A 20,294-nucleotide genomic window follows, 5' to 3' on the forward strand; every position below is an offset into this window, starting at 1 on the left:
TTTTTTTTTTTGCGGTATGCGGGCCTCTCACTGTTGTGGCCTCTCCCGTTGCGGAGCACAGGCTCCGGACGCGCAGGCTCAGCAGCCATGGCTCACAGGCCCAGCCAATCCGTGGCATATGGGATCTTCCTGGACCGGGGCACGAACCCATGTCCCCTGCATTGGCAGGCAGACTCCCAACCACTGCGCCACCAGGGAAGCCCGGAAGGCAGATTCTTAACCACTGGACCACCAGGGAAGTCCCCATAGTTCTCTTGAATGCATCATTCTCACTAGTAATTTTAACTTTGCCCTACTCTTCCCCTTCTCTAAAATACCCTACCCCATCCTGTCTGAAGCCTTAAACCTTTAAGGCCCAGATCCAATTCTTACTCTCTTTAACACACATTCATTTTTAACCTTTGCACCCTTATGTTCCCAAAAGCTTAGGTTTATCAGATAAATTGGTTATTTTATTAAATCAGTTGGAATTTGTGTAGTTTTGTTACAACCCACGTACATGAATTTTTAATTTACTATGGAATACAGAGGATATAATGTGAATATATTTTATGTCTCACGAAGAGAAATGCTACCAATGAAACTGTGACACGATTGAAGACACATCCCAATTTCAGATATGGCAAAAGGTGCATCTGTGAAACACAGTATAAGGAATACCATTTATTCACCACCCAGTCTAAAAAATAAAGCCCTTGAAGTTGAAGTCCCTTGTGTATCCCTTCCCCATCTTACACACTGGCCATCCTGAATTTGGTTTTTATCCTTTGGTTCTTTTATACTTTTAGTAAATATGTATGTGACTCTAAGCAACATCTAATATTATAGTCTTTTTTTATATCACTCTTTCAGTTAAGCTTTCTAATGATTATTTTTGAATAGGACTTCTAAAGACCTAGAAGAATATAAATTCTTAGAATTCTTTGTTTTAAACAAGTTTTGGGGGCAGAATGTTTCCAAGTTACTTATCCATCCATTACTTAATAAAATAAATTTTGAGACTTCGGCTATGAAATGTCAGCTCAAATTTCTTCTGTTTCCTTCCTTCTGTTTTCTAATTCTATATTTGCTGTCCGTGAGGAGGTCACAGAACTAATCACGTTCTCCCAGTGATCCCTCTGCAAGTCGTTGGCTTTTGAAGAGATGATACATAGCTGGTGCTAGTTGCGTACTGATAAGCCCCTACCCACATTGCATGTACAGTGTGCCTGTGGGACTGTTAGGGCTTTCTGGGCAGAGGAACAGGTGTTTATGATGGCCCTCTGGGAAAATATTCTAACTGAAATAATGCTTTATCTTCATCAGTAGTTATAGTCAGGTGAACTGTGTAGCTGTAAAAATCAAGCTTGCTGTCTTAAATATGTCATTCTCATGCTATGTTGAAACTCAGCTGAGAAGGAAAAAAGCCTCCATTGAGCTGCTAAAGTATATCAAATGAGCACCTTTTGGGCCTTATCCGACTGACCCCCCTCAAACTGGGTTTCTGGTCAGAGTCATATTCAAGGAATGGAGAAAAAGTACTTGATCGTGACTCTTAAAGAGTTAATATCATACTTGGGACCTTATAAGGTTTCAACCAATATATTTTTAAGAACCAGAGTGCTGGTTTTCTAAGGAAAAATACGTACCTTCCTTTTGGAAATGCTACCAGGAATGGGATTATTACTGTCTTGCCCTTTATTTTATCCTCATTAATTGGTCAAAAGGGCTTGAGCCCTTTCCCTCTTTAATGTGGCTTATACTTCTGACTACAGTTTTCAGGGCTCAATTGTACTTTTTTAATCTCTTTTTTAAATTGAAGTATAGTTAATATACAATGCTGTGTTAGTTTCAGGTGTACAGCAAAGTGATTCAGTTATACATATATATATCTATCCTTTTTCAGATTCTTTTCCAGTATAGGTTATTACAGGATAGTGAATATAGTTCCCTGTGCTAGGTCCTTGTTTATTTTTACTTATTTTTTTTTTTTAAAGAGTGGATAAGTTTTTTTTGTTTTTTTTTTTTAAATTTTATTTATTTATTTTTGGCTGTGTTGGCTCTTCGTTTATGTGTGAAGGCTTTCTCTAGCTGTGGCAAATGGGGGCCACTCTTCATCGCGGTGCGCGGGTCTCTCACTATCGCAGCCTCTCTTGTTGCAGAGCACAGGCTCCAGACGCGCAGGCTCAGTAATTGTGGCTCACGGGGCTAGCTGCTCCGCGGCATGTGGGATCTTCCCAGACCAGAGCTCGAGCCTGTGTCCCCTGCGTTGGCAGGCAGATTCTCAACCACTGCGCCACCAGGGAAGCCCCCTTGTTTATTTTATATGTAGTAATGTGTATATGTTAATCCCAGACTCCTAATTTACCCCCGCCATCGCCACCCCATTGCACTTTTTTTTTTTTTTTTTTTTTTTGCGGTACGCGGGCCTCTCACTGCTGTGGCCTCTCCCGTTGCGGAGCACAGGCTCCGGACGCGCAGGCTCAGCGGCCATGGCTCACGGGCCCAGCCGCTCCGCGGCACGTGGGATCTTCCCGGACCGGGGCACGAACCCGCGTCCCCTGCATCGGCAGGCGGACTCTCAACCGCTGCGCCACCGGGGAAGCCCCCCATTGCACTTTTGAGAACATAGATGCTGCTCTGGACTGAGCCAGTCCTATAGAGTCGACCTCAGGCTAGAGAAGGTAGCTTTACCTCTGAGAGCTCTGATTTACCTTATCAGTACTGGATGTTGTTCAGGTGATGTTTTTGCTTTTGGAAGCAGCTACTAGTCAAAAGTGGTATTATAATTTGAGATTCTTCCCAGAGAAACAAAATTAACAAACTTACAGGATATATTTGCCTTTTTTCTTCAACATATCTGTATAGGTGCGGACACTGCAAAAAGCTTGCCCCAGAATATGAAGCTGCAGCTACGAGATTAAAAGGAATAGTCCCATTAGCAAAGGTGAGTATAGGTGGATTCTTCATTAAAGGAAATGAGGTATTTTAAATAGTAGTAGGTAAAAATTAACATTGATTTTCTTTATGCTTACAGTGCTAAGAAGAAGAGGGAACACTAGTTTCTGGGCAAATACACAACTGACTTAATTATGGTTTCAAAAGATTACAAGTAGTGAAACTAAGGGAAATGCTGGCATAAGAAAGAAGTAAAATATATGGTAAATAAAAATTAAGGGGGGGCTTCCCTGGTGGCACAGTGGTTGAGAGTCCGCCTGCCGATGCAGGGGACAGGGGTTCGTGACCCAGTCCGGGAGGATCCCACATGCCGCAGAGCGGCTGGGCCCGTGAGCCATGGCTGCTGAGCCTGCGCGTCCGGAGCCTCTGCTCCGCAATCAGAGAGGCCACGGCGGTGAGAGGCCCGCGTACAGTGAAAAAAAAAAAAAAAAAATTAAGGGGCAAACATGGAAAGTAAAATTACAATAGTCAAGTTTAGAGGAAAATTATCAATGAGTAAATGAGTTCCCTAAGTTACTATACGCTATTCAAAATGGTGGGAATAGGAAGATGACCAGAGGATGTTAAGTATTAACTAACTGGTCAACTGTAAACTTAGTATTTGCTTTTACAGTCAAACTAATGCTTCCCGAATTTTATGTAGTAAACCCCTAGTTGCTCCGGTCTAAAAGTTCACATCTCGGCCAGCCTCAGATAAATAGTTCATACATATATAGGACTGTTTTGGGTTTTTTTGGGTTTTTTTTTTTTGCGGTATACGGTACTCTCACTGTTGTGGCCTCTCCCGTTGCGGAGCACAGACTCCGGACGCGCAGGCTCAGCAGCCATGGCTCACGGGCCCAGCCGATCCGTGGCATGTGGGATCTTCCTGGACCGGGGCACGAACCCGTGTTCCCTGCATCAGCAGGCGGACTCTCAACCACTGCGCCACCAGGGAAGCCCAGGACTGTTTTTGAAAACTATTTTTAATCCTGATGTTCTGTGGCAGCTTGCCATAGAAAAAAAGAGTTCAGTCATGATTTTGTTCCTGCTTCATGTAGCTATAGTCTTTGTTACTATAGATGCATTACTTTTCTGAACTTTAATTTATGTTAAAGTATTGGGATCATACCTCAGAATCATATGAAGATTGATGAGATAATACATGCAAAGTGCTGATGGCATTACCTAGTTTCGAATAAGTGGCTAAATAGATGGAAGTTGTTTTTCTTCTTCCTGATAGGTCTCACTAGATCTATCATGTTATAGTTTAGCCCAGAATCAAGACTAGCTCAGGGAGCATGTTTAAGTATCAGTACCTTTGCTAATAACCATAGGTGACTTGCCAAATCAAATATACCCCAACCCACCTAAGGGATATATATCGATACATCCCACTGATTATAATCATTATCAAAGTAAGCCACTATTTCTAATTTAAGTGATTTATCCTTTGCATATTCTGAGGGGCAGGAAAAAGGTGGAGAACACTGCTTTAGACAATAGAGACTCTAAGTGCAGAATTTAAATAGTCATTTGTGCATTTTGTATGAGGCCCAGGAATCTAAATTTTAGAGTTCCTTAGGTGGTTCTGAGGTAGCTAGCCAAGCACCAGTCTGCCTTTAAAATCTAATATTCTGTAGGATGTGTCAAAAATTGCTTGATATTTTGATTTGACCACTCTTAATATTTTGGGAATATAGGAAGAGCCTGCAGCAGGCTTTTGGATAACAAGTGGTTCATGTATTTTAATCTTTAGGTTGATTGTACTGCCAATACAAACACCTGTAATAAGTATGGAGTGAGTGGATATCCAACCCTGAAGATATTTAGAGATGGTGAAGAAGCAGGTGCTTATGATGGGCCAAGGACTGCTGGTAAGGATCCTGGATTACATTCTGGAAACTGGATCTGTTTAAGTACCCTGTTCTTTGTAGTGGGAACATGACATTTTCTATACAAGATACTTTAAGTCTTAAAAATTCCTCACCTAAGAGGTCAGTTTGGAAGCTAACAAAAGACTTCTGTAACTGAACAGATTATGTAAGTAATGTAGAAAATACTTGAACTTGATTTATAAGGTTTACTAGCATTTTTTTATTTGACAAATACTTATTCAGTACTTACTCTGTGCCAGATAGTCCAGATATACTAGGTGCCCAGACTTTATTGATAAATAAAACAGACAAGGTTCCTACTCTTGTGATACTTACATTCTGGGAGATGAAGAGAAGAAGGCAACACACAAGTTTTAAAAAATATATAGATAACCACCTCACATCCATTAGGATGACTACTATAAAGAAAAAAAAAGAAAAAAGAACAAGTGTTGGCAAGGATGTGGAGAAATTGGAACCCTTCTGCACTGTTGTTGTGGACTTACATAAAGTGGTGCATGCAGCTGCTATGGAAAACAGAATGGTGTATCCTAAAAAAACAAAAATAGAATTACTGTATGATCCACTATTCCACTTCTGGGTATATACCTAAAAGAATTAAAAGCAGAGTCTGGAAGAGATGTTTGTATACCCATGTTTATAGCTGCATTGTTGACAATAGCAAAAAGGTGGAAGCAGCCCAAGTGTCCCATCAGTGGGTGAATATACAAAATGTAGTATATTAATAATAATTAATTATATGTAAATTGTATATAATACAGTGGAATATTATTCAGCCTTAAAGAGGAAGTTCTGATGTGCTACAACATGGGTGAACCTTGAAGACATGCTAAGTGAGATAAGCCAGTACAAAAAGACAAATACTGTGTCATTCCACTTATATGAGATTCCTAGTCAGTTTCACAGAGATAGAAGTAGAATGTGGTTCCCAAGGGCTGTGGGGAGTTGCTTAATGAATAGAGTTTCAGTTTTGCAAAATGAAAACAGTACTGGAGATTGGTTGTACAACAATGTGAATGTACTTAATGCCACAGAATTGTATACTTTAAAATGGTTAAGATGGTAAATTTTATGTTATGTATATTTTACCACAATTAAAAAATTTTTAATGTCAATAATATATGTGGATAAGATAAATTCAGTTAGTGATAAGAGCATTAGAGGAGAAAAATAAAACTGATGTGATAGTGATTGGGGTTGGGAGTACCACATTATGAGTGATCAGGGAAGTAACCTTTGAGCTGAGACCTGAATGATAGGAAGGAGCTAACCACGAGAAGATGTGGACCAGAGCTTTCCAGGCAGAGGGAAAATAGGTACAAAAAGACCCTAAGGCATAACTGAGCTTGATATGTTCAAGGGACAGAAAGACCTTGTGGCTGGAATATAATTAGCAAGGATGACAGGTGAAGTTTGGGAAGTAAGTGGGCTGGCCCTCTACATAGGGCCCATAATTAATAAGAAAGTATGTTTTGGATAGTTTTATCTTGAGTCTATCAAATAATTAGGCATATTTTACCTTTTTATTATGAAAAGGTGAGAGGAAAGGGGTTTGTTCAGTTTGGGCATTTTAGGTGATGTGGAAATTTTTCAGCATGTATGATTGATACTCATATACAAAGCTGTACATAAGATGGCTCCTGTCTAACTCTTAAGACTATTAAGACTTAAGACTATTTCACTTTAGAATCTTTGCCCTAGCTGTGTCCACAGCCTGAAATGATCTTCCCCCATGTTTGCATGGCTTGCTCCTTTTTTTCATTCAGATCCTGGCTTAAATTTCACCTCCCAGGGAATTCCCTGGTGGTCCAGTGGTTAGGACTTGGCGCTTCACTGCAGTGGCCCAGATTCGATCCCTGGTCGTGCAACTAAGATCACACAAGCTGCGCAGCACAGCGCCCCCCTCCCCCCCCAAAAAAAAAATTCTTCCAGATGCTTACCCAGGCCACCAAACCTAAGGTAGCCACCCAGTCATACTCTTACCATCCTCTTATTTCTCTGCATAGTACTGGTTACTATCTGATATTTTAAATTGTTTACTTATTTGAAGATTTATTGTATTATTTATTTGGGGATTTATTTGGAGATTTACTTATATTGTAAGCTCCAAGAGATCAGAGACCTTGTTTGGTTTATTTATTACTCTATCCCCAGTACTTAGGTCCTCCACATGTAGTAGATAATAACTCTTCAATGCATGAATAAATATTTTGGCCCAAGTGAGGTCATTTAGCCAACACTCAAAATTTGATATGTCTAAGAACAAAAGGTAAAATCTTCATTTTTTTTTTTTCCTGATCTTAAAAGCATTAATGAACACATGTTACGATTCAGATTTTATTAGCTCAGGGTAGAGTTAGCAGTTAGAATTATTGATATGTTTTTCTCTGGACTTAGGTCTAAACTATATTGTATGTGAACCCAACCAGACTGCTGCTAGGCAGATAATCTCACTTGGGCTGTACATAGATTTCTTAAACTCAAGTATTTCTCAGCATCTGACTAGGTGATCAGATGTTTGGCTACTTAAGATGGATTATTTTATTCATGTATTCTAAGAACTATGCTGTTTGCCTTCCTGCTTCAACTGGTTACTCAGCCCTCCCTTTATACTTCCCAGAGAATTTTAAATACTCAGGGAGAAACGTAACACTTTTCATCATATCCCTGAGGTAAAGTTCTTTATAATAATTTATATTGTGATATAGTAATTACAGTCCCCTTGCAGGCCAAAAAATTCATATGCAATATCAGTTTACCTATTGACACAACCCCTCCTCTGTGAGGAGTTGAGGAAAACATTTAAGAGGAAAAAAAAATCATGAATGGAGAGAGAAGGAAAGAAAAACCTCTAAAAGAAGCAAAATAGATTCAATCATGTTGAAACAGTTAAACAGTACTCTGTCTCAGTCGGTCAGCAAATCCTTAGAGTTCTCAGAAGAGAAAGGGGTGGGAGAGGTGGAGTATTACAGAGGAGTAGCACGGAGCCCAGAAGAAAATAGAATAATAGTCTGTCAAATAGACTTAAAGGGTAAAAGATTTTTTGTGTTTTTGTATGTGATTATTATTTTTAAACAGTTTTACTTACCTAGCACATTTCACCTAAATAGGAAAATGTGATTTGGGTGGATCTGGGTCGTGGCATAGTTTGACCTGTATATAGTTAAACCCTGAAACAAGATAGCCAAGGCACTGCATTTTCTATTTTTAAAATGCAAGACTACATGTGACTGTGCCATTTAAGAATAAAGGATTTGTTTGTTTAATTCATTTGCAAAATGGATATTTCTTGAACTTGTTATGTGTTAGGTATTATTCTTAGAGTTAGGTGTATATCAGCAAAACAGACAAAAATAAATAAGGATAGAGTATTAGATGGATGAAATGTGCTGTAAGAAAGATAAAGCAGGCGATAAGGGAGTGTTGGGGGTTGAATAGGTTTTAGTTTACAAGGAATGGTTAGGGAAGGCTTCCTTGAGAAGGTGACTTTTTTGTTTGTTTGTTTTTATTTATTATTTTTGGCTGCATTTGGTCTTTGCTGCGTGCGGGCTTTCTCTAGTTGCAATGAGAGGGGGCTACTCTTCGTTGCGGTGTGCAGGCTTCTCATTGCGGTGGCTTCTCTTGTTGCGGTACATGGGCTCTAGGCGCACGGGCTTCAGTAACTGGCACGTGGGCTCAGTAGTTGTGGCTTGCGGGCTCCAGAGCACAGGGTCAGTAGTTGTGGCTCACAAGCGTAGTTGCTCCGTGGCATGTGGGATCTTCCCGGACAAGGACTCAAACCTGTGTCCCCTGCATTGGCAGGCTGATTCTTAACCACTGGGCCACCAGGGAGGTCCCGAGAAGATGACATTTTGAGTTAAGACCTAAAGGAGGAGGTGAGGAAGGAAGCCAGGTGGATATCTGGGGAAAGATTGTTCTAGGCAGAGAACAACATGCACAAAGGTATTATCTGTATTGTTATAAACACTTTAATACATCACTGGCAGGGATATGAATAAGTACAGTCTCTTTGGGGGGGCAGTTAAACAGTTATAAATGCATGTACTCTTTGACCCAGTGAATCCACTTTTAGGAAATTACCCTACAGGTACACTCGGTCATGTGTAAAATGATGCTAGTACAAGGTTGTTTATTGCAGAATCATTTACAGTAGCAAGAAATTGGAAACAAATGTTCATCAGTTGTGGCTGGTTAAATAAATTGTGGTACATCCATACAATGAAACACCATGTGGCTATAAATAAGATTGAGGTAGTTCATTACGTATATTGACATAAATTATCTCTAAGCTATGTTAAATGACAAAAACAAAATACAGAACAGCATATGTGTGTGCTGCCATTTGAGGAGAAAAGAAAAGAATAAATATGTAATTGCTTGTTTCTGAATAATATGTCTGGAAAGATATACAAAAAACTGAAATGTTATCCTATAGGGAAGAAACTGGATCACAAGGAAAAGGATAGGAAGAAAACTTCATTGTATATGCTTTTGAACTTTTTAAACTTTAAATCATGTGAATGATTACCTTTTCAAAAATTATAAATTTGTGTTGCTATAATCTTTCATCTTGTCTTTTAAGATGGAATTGTCAGCCACCTGAAGAAGCAGGCTGGACCAGCTTCAGTTGGTCTCAGGACTGAGGAAGAATTTGAAAAGTTCATTAGTGATAAAGATGCTTCTGTGGTGGGTGAGTAGCAAATTTGATTATGCCACAAAATCATCAACATGGTTTCAAAAGCCCTCTATGTCTGAGTAAACAATAAAGTTAAAACTGTTTGGGAAACCTTGGGGGCAGCTGAAAAGACAACTCACAAAATTAGGTCAGCATTACTATAATGTAGAAAAAATTGGTGTTTTATTTGAGTGGCCTGGTATTCTTTCAGGTGTAAAGATTTAATGTCAATTAAAGGAAATAGGAATAGCTTCAGTTTTTCCTATCACTTCTTAAACTCCTGAGATTTAACTCAAATAATAGAGTACTTAAAACTAAAAATGGGGTTTTAAGGTGGGAGGGTATAAGTAAATGATAAACCTCTGTGTCTGCTATTTTCACAGTTGTAGGGGAATTTACAATTTAAGATCAAATTGCTAGGATTTGTGTATGTTTTTACAGCAATCTTTGCTTTCTTGGGTGTTGCAATATCTCATTATTTTTAAAATAACTTGAGCCAATTAAACACATTCTACATCTTGAGTGTTTTTTGTTTTGTTTTGTTTTAAATGTAATGCATAATACATTTGACTAAAAAATAAATTTAAGGCTTCTCTGGTGGCACAGTGGTTGAGAGTCCGCCTGCCAATGCAGGGGACACAGGTTCGTGCCCCGGTCCGAGAGGATCCCACATGCCGCGGAACGGCTGGGCCCGTGAGCCATGGCTGCTGAGCCTGCACGTCCGGAGCCTGTGCAGTGAGAGGCCCGTGTACCGCAAAAAAAAAATAATAATAAATTTAAACATACAAGCGTGTGTTCTCTTAATCTCCTAATTACTGTAATAAAACTGAGTTTCTGGCAGTAGAGGATGGTTTATCATTTAAGTTTGACTAAAAGTCACTTCTTATCTGGATATTGATTCTGTATATTTTACAAGGAGTTAACCATAAGTAGACATTTAATAAACACTGAGGTTTCGGGCACTTTACTAGATTTGAAGTTCTAAAGACAAATAAGACATAGAAAAAAATATGGTGAATTAATTTACACTTTATTTTGGCATACTACCTTATTTAATCCTCTGACACCTGAAATAGTCCCTAAGACTCTAAGGAGTTAGGCAATTTGCTCAAATTTTTCAACTGTGAAAAACTAGAATTAAGACTTGAACCCTAACAAATTCTCTCCCTTGGCTTCCTCAAAAAAGTATTTTTTTAAGGGTAGAGAAAGAATTCTTATCCTAAATATTTCATCAAATATCCTCAGTACTCATGGCAAAGCAGACCCAATCCTCCTATCTATCTTGCTTTGCTTATCCATAATAAGATAAAGACTGAAAAAATAGAAGAATTTTAAAGTTTTGAATATGTCTCAGCACTTACTGTTTCTTCCTTGTGTTTGACATTTTCTATATAGGTTTTTTCAAGGATTTATTTAGTGACGCTCACTCTGAGTTTCTAAAAGCAGCCAGCAACTTGAGGGATAACTACCGATTTGCACACACCAGTGTTGAGTCTCTGGTGAACAAGTATGATGATGATGGAGAGTAAGTAACTGAGTTAAATGCCCTTGTAAATGTGCACCTTGACCAAGTGCTATTGTGTGAACTGGTGGTTTTTAAGCCTAGTTTTTCCAAAAGCTTTATTGTGCACATACTAGGCAGTAAGCTAAGTTCTGGAAACTGTTGCTGCCTTTGAGGGGCATCTAGTAATGGGAGACAGTGAATATATTTAAAAATACAAGTGTAAGTGAGCATTATATGTATTATGGTAGAAATTAGGCAGAGTATACCAGAAGTACAGAGGAGGGAATGATTTTTTGGGGGTGGGGTGGGGAGTCGTATCAAAAAATGTCGTAGAGGAGGTAACTTTTGAGGTATATCTTGAAAGATAAGTTTTTCCAGGCAGGTTATGGTGGGGGATAAAGATTATTCCAGATAGAGCAGCAGGAGAGAGGGCCCCGAGATGTGAAACAACCTAAGCGTGTTGGGACCTTTAGTACTGCTGGAGTATTGTTCGTGGATGAGGTCATAGTGAAAGGTAAGCTTGGAGAGGTAAGCAGAGACCAAATTATAGAAAACCTTAAGTGCCATACAGAAAAATTTAGATTTTATCTTTTAGATATTTGAGAGCCATTGAAAGACTTTGAGCTAGACAGTAATGTGATTAATTTTGTGTTTTCAGCGGAAAAGACACTGGCACCCATATAGTGGTGGTTTGAAAGGGGAGGGATGGCAAGGCAGTCAAGAGAGTCTAAACTAAGGGTGACATCTGAGAATCTAAATTAAGGCAGTAGTAGGGGCAATGAAGAAGAAGGAGTGTGTATAAAAAATGTAGACAATAGGATTTGGCCCCTAGCCAAGTGTGAGAAAGGGCAGATCTACAGTAAGTCTAGGTTTCTAAAGACTTGGATAACTGGGCCAATCATCATCAAGCTATGAAGAAGACGAAGAGAAACAAATTTGGGGGGAATGATGATGAGTTCTATTTTGGCACAGTGAATTTGAGTAGTTTTGAGACATCCGGTGGTGAAGACCCATTGGACAATTGGATAAATGAGACTAAAATTCAGGAAAAGTTCTCAACTGAATTAAAAGATTTATAGGTCAACCACATGTAAGTGGTTATTGAAACCATAGGACTAGATGAGATCACTCAAGGTGAGCATATAGAGTAAAAAGAAAAGTGTGACAAGGGTTAGTGTTATTTATATTTAAAAAAATATGCAGTGTTTACTATGTGCCATGTACTGTTAACTCTTTTAATCCTCTTAAATTGTTGAGACAGAGCTGTCATTATCTCCATTTACAGAGGAGAAAGCACACAAAGAGGTTAAGCTTCACATGCCGTAAATGGCAGGGTTGAACTTTTGCAGCTAGAAGGTCTAGCTGCAACGTTGTTGGGCTTAACCATGAGCCTCTACTGCCTTTTAGATTAAGAGACACCAGGTCTATAAATGATGTGGAGCCACTTGTGGCTCATTAAGCACACCACATATCAGCCTGTTACCCTTAGATTTGTTCACTGTGTCTGCCTCTCACACTTGTCATTAAAAGTGGCCTATCAGGGCTTCCCTGGTGGCGCAGTGGTTGAGAGTCCGCCTGCCGATGCAGGGGACACGGGTTCGTGCCCCGGTCCAGGAAGATCACACATGCCACGGAGCGGCTGGGCCCGTGAGCCATGGCCGCTGAGCCTGTGCGTCCGGAGCCTGTGCTCCTCAGCGGGAGAGGCCACAACAGTGAGAGGCCCGCATACTGCCAAAAAAGAAAAAAAAAGTGGCCTATCAGCGGGACTTCGCTGGTGGTCCAGTGGCTAAGACTCTGTCCTCCCAATGTAGGGGGCCTGGGTTTGATCCCTGGTTGGGGAACTAGATCCCGCATGCCACAACGAAGATCCCACGCGCTGCAACTAAGACCCAGGGCAGACAAGTAAATAAATAAATAAATCTTTTTTTAAAAAAGGAAAAAAAAATGGCCTCTCAGCCTCTGATCAGAAGTCTTAATTAGAAGACCTTATATGAAGGGTGTCTTAAGTTCTTCATGTGTAGACCTTATATGAAGGGTGTCTTAAGTTTTTCATGTGTACCCCAATGCCATAACATCATTAAAGATCACATTTAGAACTGATTTCAATTTTGGACAATAACTGCTCTGAAATTGGTAACTATGCTTTTAAAAAAAATCTGAGACATAGTCACCTTCTTGGTTGCCCTGCGTGTTTATATTAGGTCCCTTTTTGCTATGTAGTTTCCTTGTATACTATGAAAATGCCTGTGTTTTAACTGACATAAAGTTAATGGTTAACATTGGAAGAGTGGAGAGAGGGATATAAGAACTTAAAGGTGCTGACACCTAGCCCAAAACAAGTGATAAAATTGTATACAGGTGTGTATAGTGTGGGGAGGAGGAATGAAAGAAGCAAGAGGCAAGATATTGATAGTTAGAATAGTGATATTTTCTGGGAACGCTTGTACTAGATATAAACCTGTGACTCAGAACCAAATTGGGGTTCAGTTTTAGCTGAAAAAAGGGTTAGAAAGTAAAGAAGGGCGCTTCCCTGGTGGCACAGCGGTTATGAATCCGGCTGCCACTGTAGGGCATACGGGTTCGAGCCCTGGTCCCGTAAGATCCCACATGCCGCGGAGCAGCTAAGGCCATGTGCCACAACTACTGAGCCCGCGCTCTAGGGCCCGCAAGCCACAACTACTGAGCCCACATGCCTCGAGCCCGAGCTCCACAACAAGAGAAGCCACCGCAATGAGAAGCCTGCGCATCTCAATGAAGGGTAGCCCCCGCTTGCCACAACTAGAGAAAGCCTGCATACAGCAACAAAGACCCAACACAGCCAAAAATAAATAAATAAATTTATTAAAAGAAAAAAAAAGAAGGAATTTCCTTCAAGTGTTCCGGTGGAATGAGGAAAGCTTGGTTTAGGGAGAGAGGCAACGTAGTACCAGGAAGAGAAAACTTTGTAAACTGTGTTTATTCATATAGAGAAATCTAGAACAAAAAAATTTTTAATGGACTCAAGCTAAATATTATCTATAATCATATACCTACCTATAGAATTTTTACAGCTGGGAGGAATCTTAAATATATTTTCTCTAATGAAGTAATTTTCTTACTGTGTGGGAGAGTTGAATTTTCAATGAGACTGGCAGGGCAAGGTACCTTCCAGTAAGAGCAAGTTCTGCTTTATTTTATTGTACATATTGGGGCTTTGGGGTAAGTTGGGTTTTGTTTTTAAAGGTTTGGAAATTAATTATCTACTCTAACCCCCTTTTGTACTGATGTAAAAGCTGAAGCCCAGAAGAATTAAATTGATACCTGGCCCGAGGTCTTTGAAGTTAGTGGTGGAGCAAGTATTAGAACCAAGGTATTCTAACTTTGCAACCCAGGTTTATTAAATCATCATACCCAATTATTACACTTGAAATTAAGGTGGTTAGCTCCTTAGCTTTGATGAGAAGGTCATGTTGCCAAGGCTGTGGTCCCAGAAAAGAGTCCTTATGTGCTGAAATGGTGATAGTAGAAGTGGCAGCAAGCGTAGATAGTCTGAGCTTTAAATAAAAGGTGGGAGACAGTTCTTTTGCTGTCTACTTACTAAGACTTTTTTCTAAAGGGGTATCACCTTGTTTCGTCCGTCACATCTGATGAACAAGTTTGAGGACAGGACTGTGGCATATACAGAGCAGAAAATGACCAGTGGAAAGATTAAAAAATTTATTCAGGAAAACATGTGAGTACCTCTTTATACTTTTGGGATTTCTTGGCTTCATTTTAGTTTGTTTATCTCATTTATTAAGCAGAGCCATGTTTTAGATTAAATAGCCTCATTCATGGGATTGTAATGATAATAGTTGAGTTTATATTAAAGTAGTAATGTTTGGGTCCTAGAACTCCTATTGTGGTCCTATAAGTTACATTACTCAGTACTTATCCTATATATTGAAAATTTCTTTCCTTTTTAAGTGCTGTCAGTTACTTTATGATAATTCCATAACATAGCTATAAACCAGCCAAATTTGATAATGGATTGTATCATTTCAGTTTTGGTATCTGCCCTCACATGACAGAAGACAATAAAGATTTGATACAGGGCAAGGACTTACTTATGGCCTACTATGATGTGGACTATGAAAAGAATGCTAAAGGTTCCAACTACTGGAGAAACAGGTAATAATAATTTTTCCCCTTTGTAAATAAGTTTACCCAGTGCATAAACAATTCCTTCTAACTATCCTATTACCAAGTGTGATGTGAGAACAGATAAGAAAATGGGATTTGAAGCTGTAAGGATAAATAAACTATTTCCAAAATCTGTTAGGCATATCTTCCATAGGTGTTCGTTTGCCGTGTGACACAGCTGATTCCTGACCTCACAATAAAAGATGCAAATGTTATCTAAAATGTCCTTTAACACATTGTGCCTTGTTGCCCACTGAGACCCTCAGTGTATTTTATCCTTATAAATTTTCTTTTTGGGTTAGTTATTATGCCTGCAATATTTTATAGTTATATAATATAACAAGTTTCAGTGGGGATGGACTATTTGCTTGGGTACCAACAGTTTGGCAGTGAAGTTCAGTAAGACACTGGAGTATACCATAATCCTATGTCACTGCCCAAGAACACAAGTTCAGACTGTTTCCATAGGGCTGCAGGGACTATGAAATTTTGCTTTCTAGTCTCTTGCTTCTTGGTTTAGAAGTGCTTTACCACCCTGGTATAATCTTGGCATAAATATCTCTTGTTTCCTATAGAGTGATGATGGTGGCAAAGAAATTCCTGGATGCTGGGAAGAAACTCAACTTTGCTGTAGCTAGCCGCAAAACCTTTAGCCATGAACTTTCTGATTTTGGCTTGGAAAGCACTACTGGAGAGATTCCTGTTGTTGCTATCAGAACTGCAAAAGGAGAGAAGTTTGTCATGCAGGAGGAGTTCTCGTGAGTTACAAGTTAGCGTGGGTTTGGGATTTGATTCTGCAAAGAAACTATTAAAGCCTTTTACACTACTGAGGATTTAAAAAGAAGAACATTGGAATGTGAAGCTAGGTCTTGTAATCAAGACATATGACGGTCACTTTTCTCAATTAATTATAGATAATTTAAGGATCATGATTCTTAATAAATTTTGAAAAGTAACAAAAGGATGGCAGCTTGGAATTCTTACATGATTATTTCCACCCTGCCATTAAAAATAGTAAATAGAGAACATTAGACAGTCTCTTTGAGATTGATGTAATTTCAGACCAACCCAGTCCCCTCCCATCCCTACAGAATGTCTTTTCTTCTTGGAATACCACATTGGCCTAAAGTAAACTCAGGGTATAGAAAAGATCTTAAGACCCCAGACAGTTTTGACTATCACCTTCTGAGACTTCGGGAGATTAAGACAAGAGAAAATCTTCCTGTGAGTGAAATCAGTTAAAAAAAAAAAACAACAACAACAACAAAAAAAACGATAGGCATTATTCTCCAGAGCAACAAAATAGGACCTGGTTCTTTTGCAGAATAGAATTTCCAGAAGGACCAATGTTTTCTTCCTTCTCTGACCTTTCTAATCCACAAAGAACACACTAGAAATACAAGAAGGTGGTTGCTTTCTTGTTCAGTCTGTAGTTCTGCATATTGAGAAACAAGGGCTCTGTCTTTTTTTTTTTAAACTTCCAGTTACTTCCTAGCCTTGAAATTTAAACTATGTAGAAACTATTCTAAGAAATGGTTTTTAGTTTTCTCAGTGGTGGGAGCAAGTTAACAAAACTGATCCCTTGTTTTTCTAATACCAGGCGCGATGGCAAGGCTCTTGAGAGATTCCTGCAGGATTACTTTGATGGCAACCTGAAGAGATACCTGAAGTCTGAGCCTATCCCAGAGAGCAATGATGGGCCCGTAAAGGTGAGGCGCACACAACTTCCCCAAGCCCCTACATAGCTGTCTCTCCTCATTTCTTTATTCCCAAAATACTGGGAAGTGCTAAGTGAAGACCATGTTGGCTACTCAGTTTCTGTTTTTGTTTGTACTCACCTCCCTCATCATAAAATAAGCATTGTCAGAGTTCATTATGCTTAATAGGGGCAGGATTAGAATTTTCTGATGATATTTGTATTGGGGCTAGGTTACTCTTCAGGGCAGAGCAAGCTAACCCGTAATAGAATAGTTTTAAGAATAGCTTTAATATTGTTGTTCTGAGATTATTTTAAGCAAGAGTTGGGTAGCACTTGTTTCCTGTGACTTCCTGAACTTAGTCTGACAGGTGACAGACATGGGAATGAGTTGATTTCTGGGGAATAGTAATATCTTAATAAAGTCTATAAATATGAGTTGGGTTTCATATTTTTAATGGCAACACAACAAATTTGAGAGGGATTGGGTCCAGAAACAAATATAGCTCATGAATGTATACAACTTGCCTTACCAGCTAGAGAATCTTCTCTGTTTCCCAGGTAGTGGTAGCAGAGAATTTTGATGAAATAGTGAATGATGAAAATAAAGATGTGCTGATTGAATTTTACGCTCCTTGGTGTGGTCACTGTAAGAATCTGGAGCCTAAGTATAAAGAACTGGGAGAGAAGGTAAGTGTGAACCATATTCTGAAGTTAAATTTGAGTTGGGAAGTTTACATACATAGTCAGCATTGGCTATTTAGTTACCCTTATTAGTTCAGAACCTAAGTACTGGTAGATTTTTTTTCAACTCTCTACTGTTTACTCACTTTCTCCTGACTGCCCTCTGAGCCTGTACAATGCCTCAGATACCTGCTTTACCTTTCCACTCCTCAGACTCAATCTAGATTGTGGTTAAAAGTATCCTGGCATCTGAATTTTGATAGTGGCTTATATGAATTCATTATGTTCCTTCATCTTATATCACTTGGCTTAGCCCTTATAGTATCTTATTTAGGCCAGGTAATTTTGAAGGTGTCTGTATATAGAGTCTTAATGTGTAGGAACCAAGAGAGAAAAGGGAAGTTTATGGAAAGTTTGATATTGTGTGCAAGTATCACTACTCTTCCTATCTCAGCAGCAAAACTTATCCAAGCTTTTAAAGAATGAGATTGTTTTAAGTCCTAAATTGACTATGTCCCTCAGTCACTGAAAACTTGAAATTTCAAGATCTAACCTTTTTATTAACAGCTCAGAAAAGACCCAAATATTGTCATAGCCAAGATGGATGCCACAGCCAATGATGTGCCTTCTCCATATGAAGTCAGAGGGTAAGTAGATTAAAAACTAGTAAAAGTATCTAGGTAACTGATAGGAAAAAATAAGCTTGTAAACCATTTCTGTATTGCGCGTAGTTTGGAGAGTCCTCATATTCCAGTTGAGCACAGAACCACCAATGCCTTCCTGGCTTAAAGTTCTGCAGCATTGGCCCACATGACTGCCACAGACCTTGTGAGCTTTCATATTTCTGAGTTTTGATAGGATGTAATGTAGCCACCAATGGAAAATAGTATCTGGTCAGATTAGAAATCATGAAGAGAAGTTACTCCTAGAAGCAGTTATTAGGAAAGTGTATGTCAGAGTTACTCTGGAATCTGAAATTTGTCAACTCTTTTCTTCTTTTGCCAGTTTTCCTACCATCTACTTCTCTCCAGCCAACAAGAAACTGAATCCAAAGAAATATGAAGTAAGTGCATTGTCTCATCTCCCCACAAATACATACACACACACACACACAGACACATATTCAGTTCTTTGAGTTTATGTAACTGGAAACTCAACTCATGGTCCATATATGTGGTTGCTAATGTGCTTTTAAAAATTCAAGTCTTCCTATTGGGGAAAAAGAAAATCCACAGTTCTTTGAAAGGTTAAATTTTCAGAGTTATCTTTCTGTTTTCAGGGTGGCCGTGAATTAAGTGATTTTATTAGCTATCTAAAGCGAGAGGCTACAAACCCCCCTGTAATTCAAGAAGAAAAACCCAAGAAGAAGAAGAAGGCACAGGAGGATCTCTAAAGCAGCAGCCAAACACAACACTTTGTAAAAGGACTCTTCCACGAGAGATGGGAAAACCATTGGGGAGGACTGGGACCCCTATGGGATTATTACCTCTCAGGGCTGAGAGGACAGAATGGATATAATCTGAATCCTGTTAAAATTTTCTCTAAACTGTTTCTTAGCTGCACTGTTTATGAGAATACCAGAACCAGTTTATGTTTGTGGTTTTGGGAAAAATTATTTGTGTTGGGGGGAATGTTGGGGGGGGATTGAGGTGGGGGTTATTTTCTAATTTTTTTTGTACATTTGGAACAGTGACAATAAATGCGCCCCCTTTATACTGTCTTTTCTCCACGAGGTGGGGAAGCAGAGGTTCTCTAGACCAGCGCTGTCCAGTAGAACTTTCTGCTATGATAGAAATGTTCTATAATCTTCATTGCCCAATACCTGTAGCTATTGAGCATTAGAAATGTAGCTAGAAACCATATTTAAAATTTTTATTAAACAGTCACATGTAGGGCTAGTGACTGCCATAATGGTCAATACAGCTGTACTGTACTGGGTGTGGACCCAGTTATCACCTGTAATTCCTTTCCAGATTTCATCTCTTTCTATCCTCACATGTTTATTGCACAGGACCCTAGCCTGATGATTAGAACAGGTGAGGGACCTTTCTTGTTGGGCTGTTTCTGGCCTGCCCATGCCCTAAGGATGGATTGCAGTTTATCCTTGCCATGTAGCTGAGCATGTTTATATCTCCCAAGGGCTATTCTCTGCCCAGAAATGCCCTGTGTGGGTGTGGCATCAGGTTGGGGTTCTATCCAAGTTGTTTCAAGAATTGCTGACACTGCCGGGTACAGCTCTCTCCCCCAAAGCCCAGGGTGTGGTCATTAACTTCCTTCTCCAGCGGAACTAGGAAAGGCAGTATCACTCCTCGTTGTGAGTGAAACATCCACTTTCTTATGCAACAGTGAGGAACGAAAAGGATACAACTGGTGTGATCTTTGGTTCAAATGAATTGAACCATTTCCCTCTTCCTTTTTGTGGGTAAATCCAAATCCTATCCACAGTTATAGATTTCAGTTACTGGATAATTCCAGATAGCCCCAGTTGCAAGTGATCCTCAACCTCCATGTTTGGAAAAGGAGAGCTTTATTCCTACTGTATCCTCTAGTTACCAATTTCAACAAGGGTCCCCAACCCCTGGGCCGGTCCGTGGCCTGCTAGGAACCGGGCCGCACAGCAGGAGGTAAGCAGCGGCAAGTGAGGCTTCATCTGCCGCTCCCCATCGCTCGCACTACCGCCTGAACCACCGCCACCGCCCCCTGCCCCCTGCCCCAGTCTGTGAAAAAATTGTCTTCCATGAAACCAGTCCCTGGTGCCGA

General features: G+C 39.6%; 1 protein-coding gene across 1 annotated transcript in view; it reads left to right on the top strand.

The window, feature by feature from the left end:
• PDIA3 (protein disulfide isomerase family A member 3) overlaps positions 1–19,247 on the top strand; it is a 23,248-nt gene extending 4,001 nt beyond the window's left edge. Inside the window, exons 2-13 of the mRNA XM_065872120.1 lie at positions 2,848–2,926; positions 4,676–4,793; positions 9,397–9,504; positions 10,885–11,014; positions 14,589–14,705; positions 15,017–15,142; positions 15,730–15,912; positions 16,755–16,863; positions 17,412–17,540; positions 18,102–18,181; positions 18,540–18,597; positions 18,814–19,247. Of these exons, the coding sequence (XP_065728192.1) occupies positions 2,848–2,926; positions 4,676–4,793; positions 9,397–9,504; positions 10,885–11,014; positions 14,589–14,705; positions 15,017–15,142; positions 15,730–15,912; positions 16,755–16,863; positions 17,412–17,540; positions 18,102–18,181; positions 18,540–18,597; positions 18,814–18,927 (1,351 nt within the window). The 3' untranslated portion in view covers positions 18,928–19,247. The remainder of the gene's footprint in view (positions 1–2,847; positions 2,927–4,675; positions 4,794–9,396; positions 9,505–10,884; positions 11,015–14,588; positions 14,706–15,016; positions 15,143–15,729; positions 15,913–16,754; positions 16,864–17,411; positions 17,541–18,101; positions 18,182–18,539; positions 18,598–18,813) is intronic.
• The last annotated feature ends 1,047 nt before the right edge of the window (positions 19,248–20,294 follow it).

The sequence above is a fragment of the Phocoena phocoena genome, chromosome 2 (assembly GCF_963924675.1).
Source record: "Phocoena phocoena chromosome 2, mPhoPho1.1, whole genome shotgun sequence".
NCBI lineage: Eukaryota > Metazoa > Chordata > Mammalia > Artiodactyla > Phocoenidae > Phocoena > Phocoena phocoena.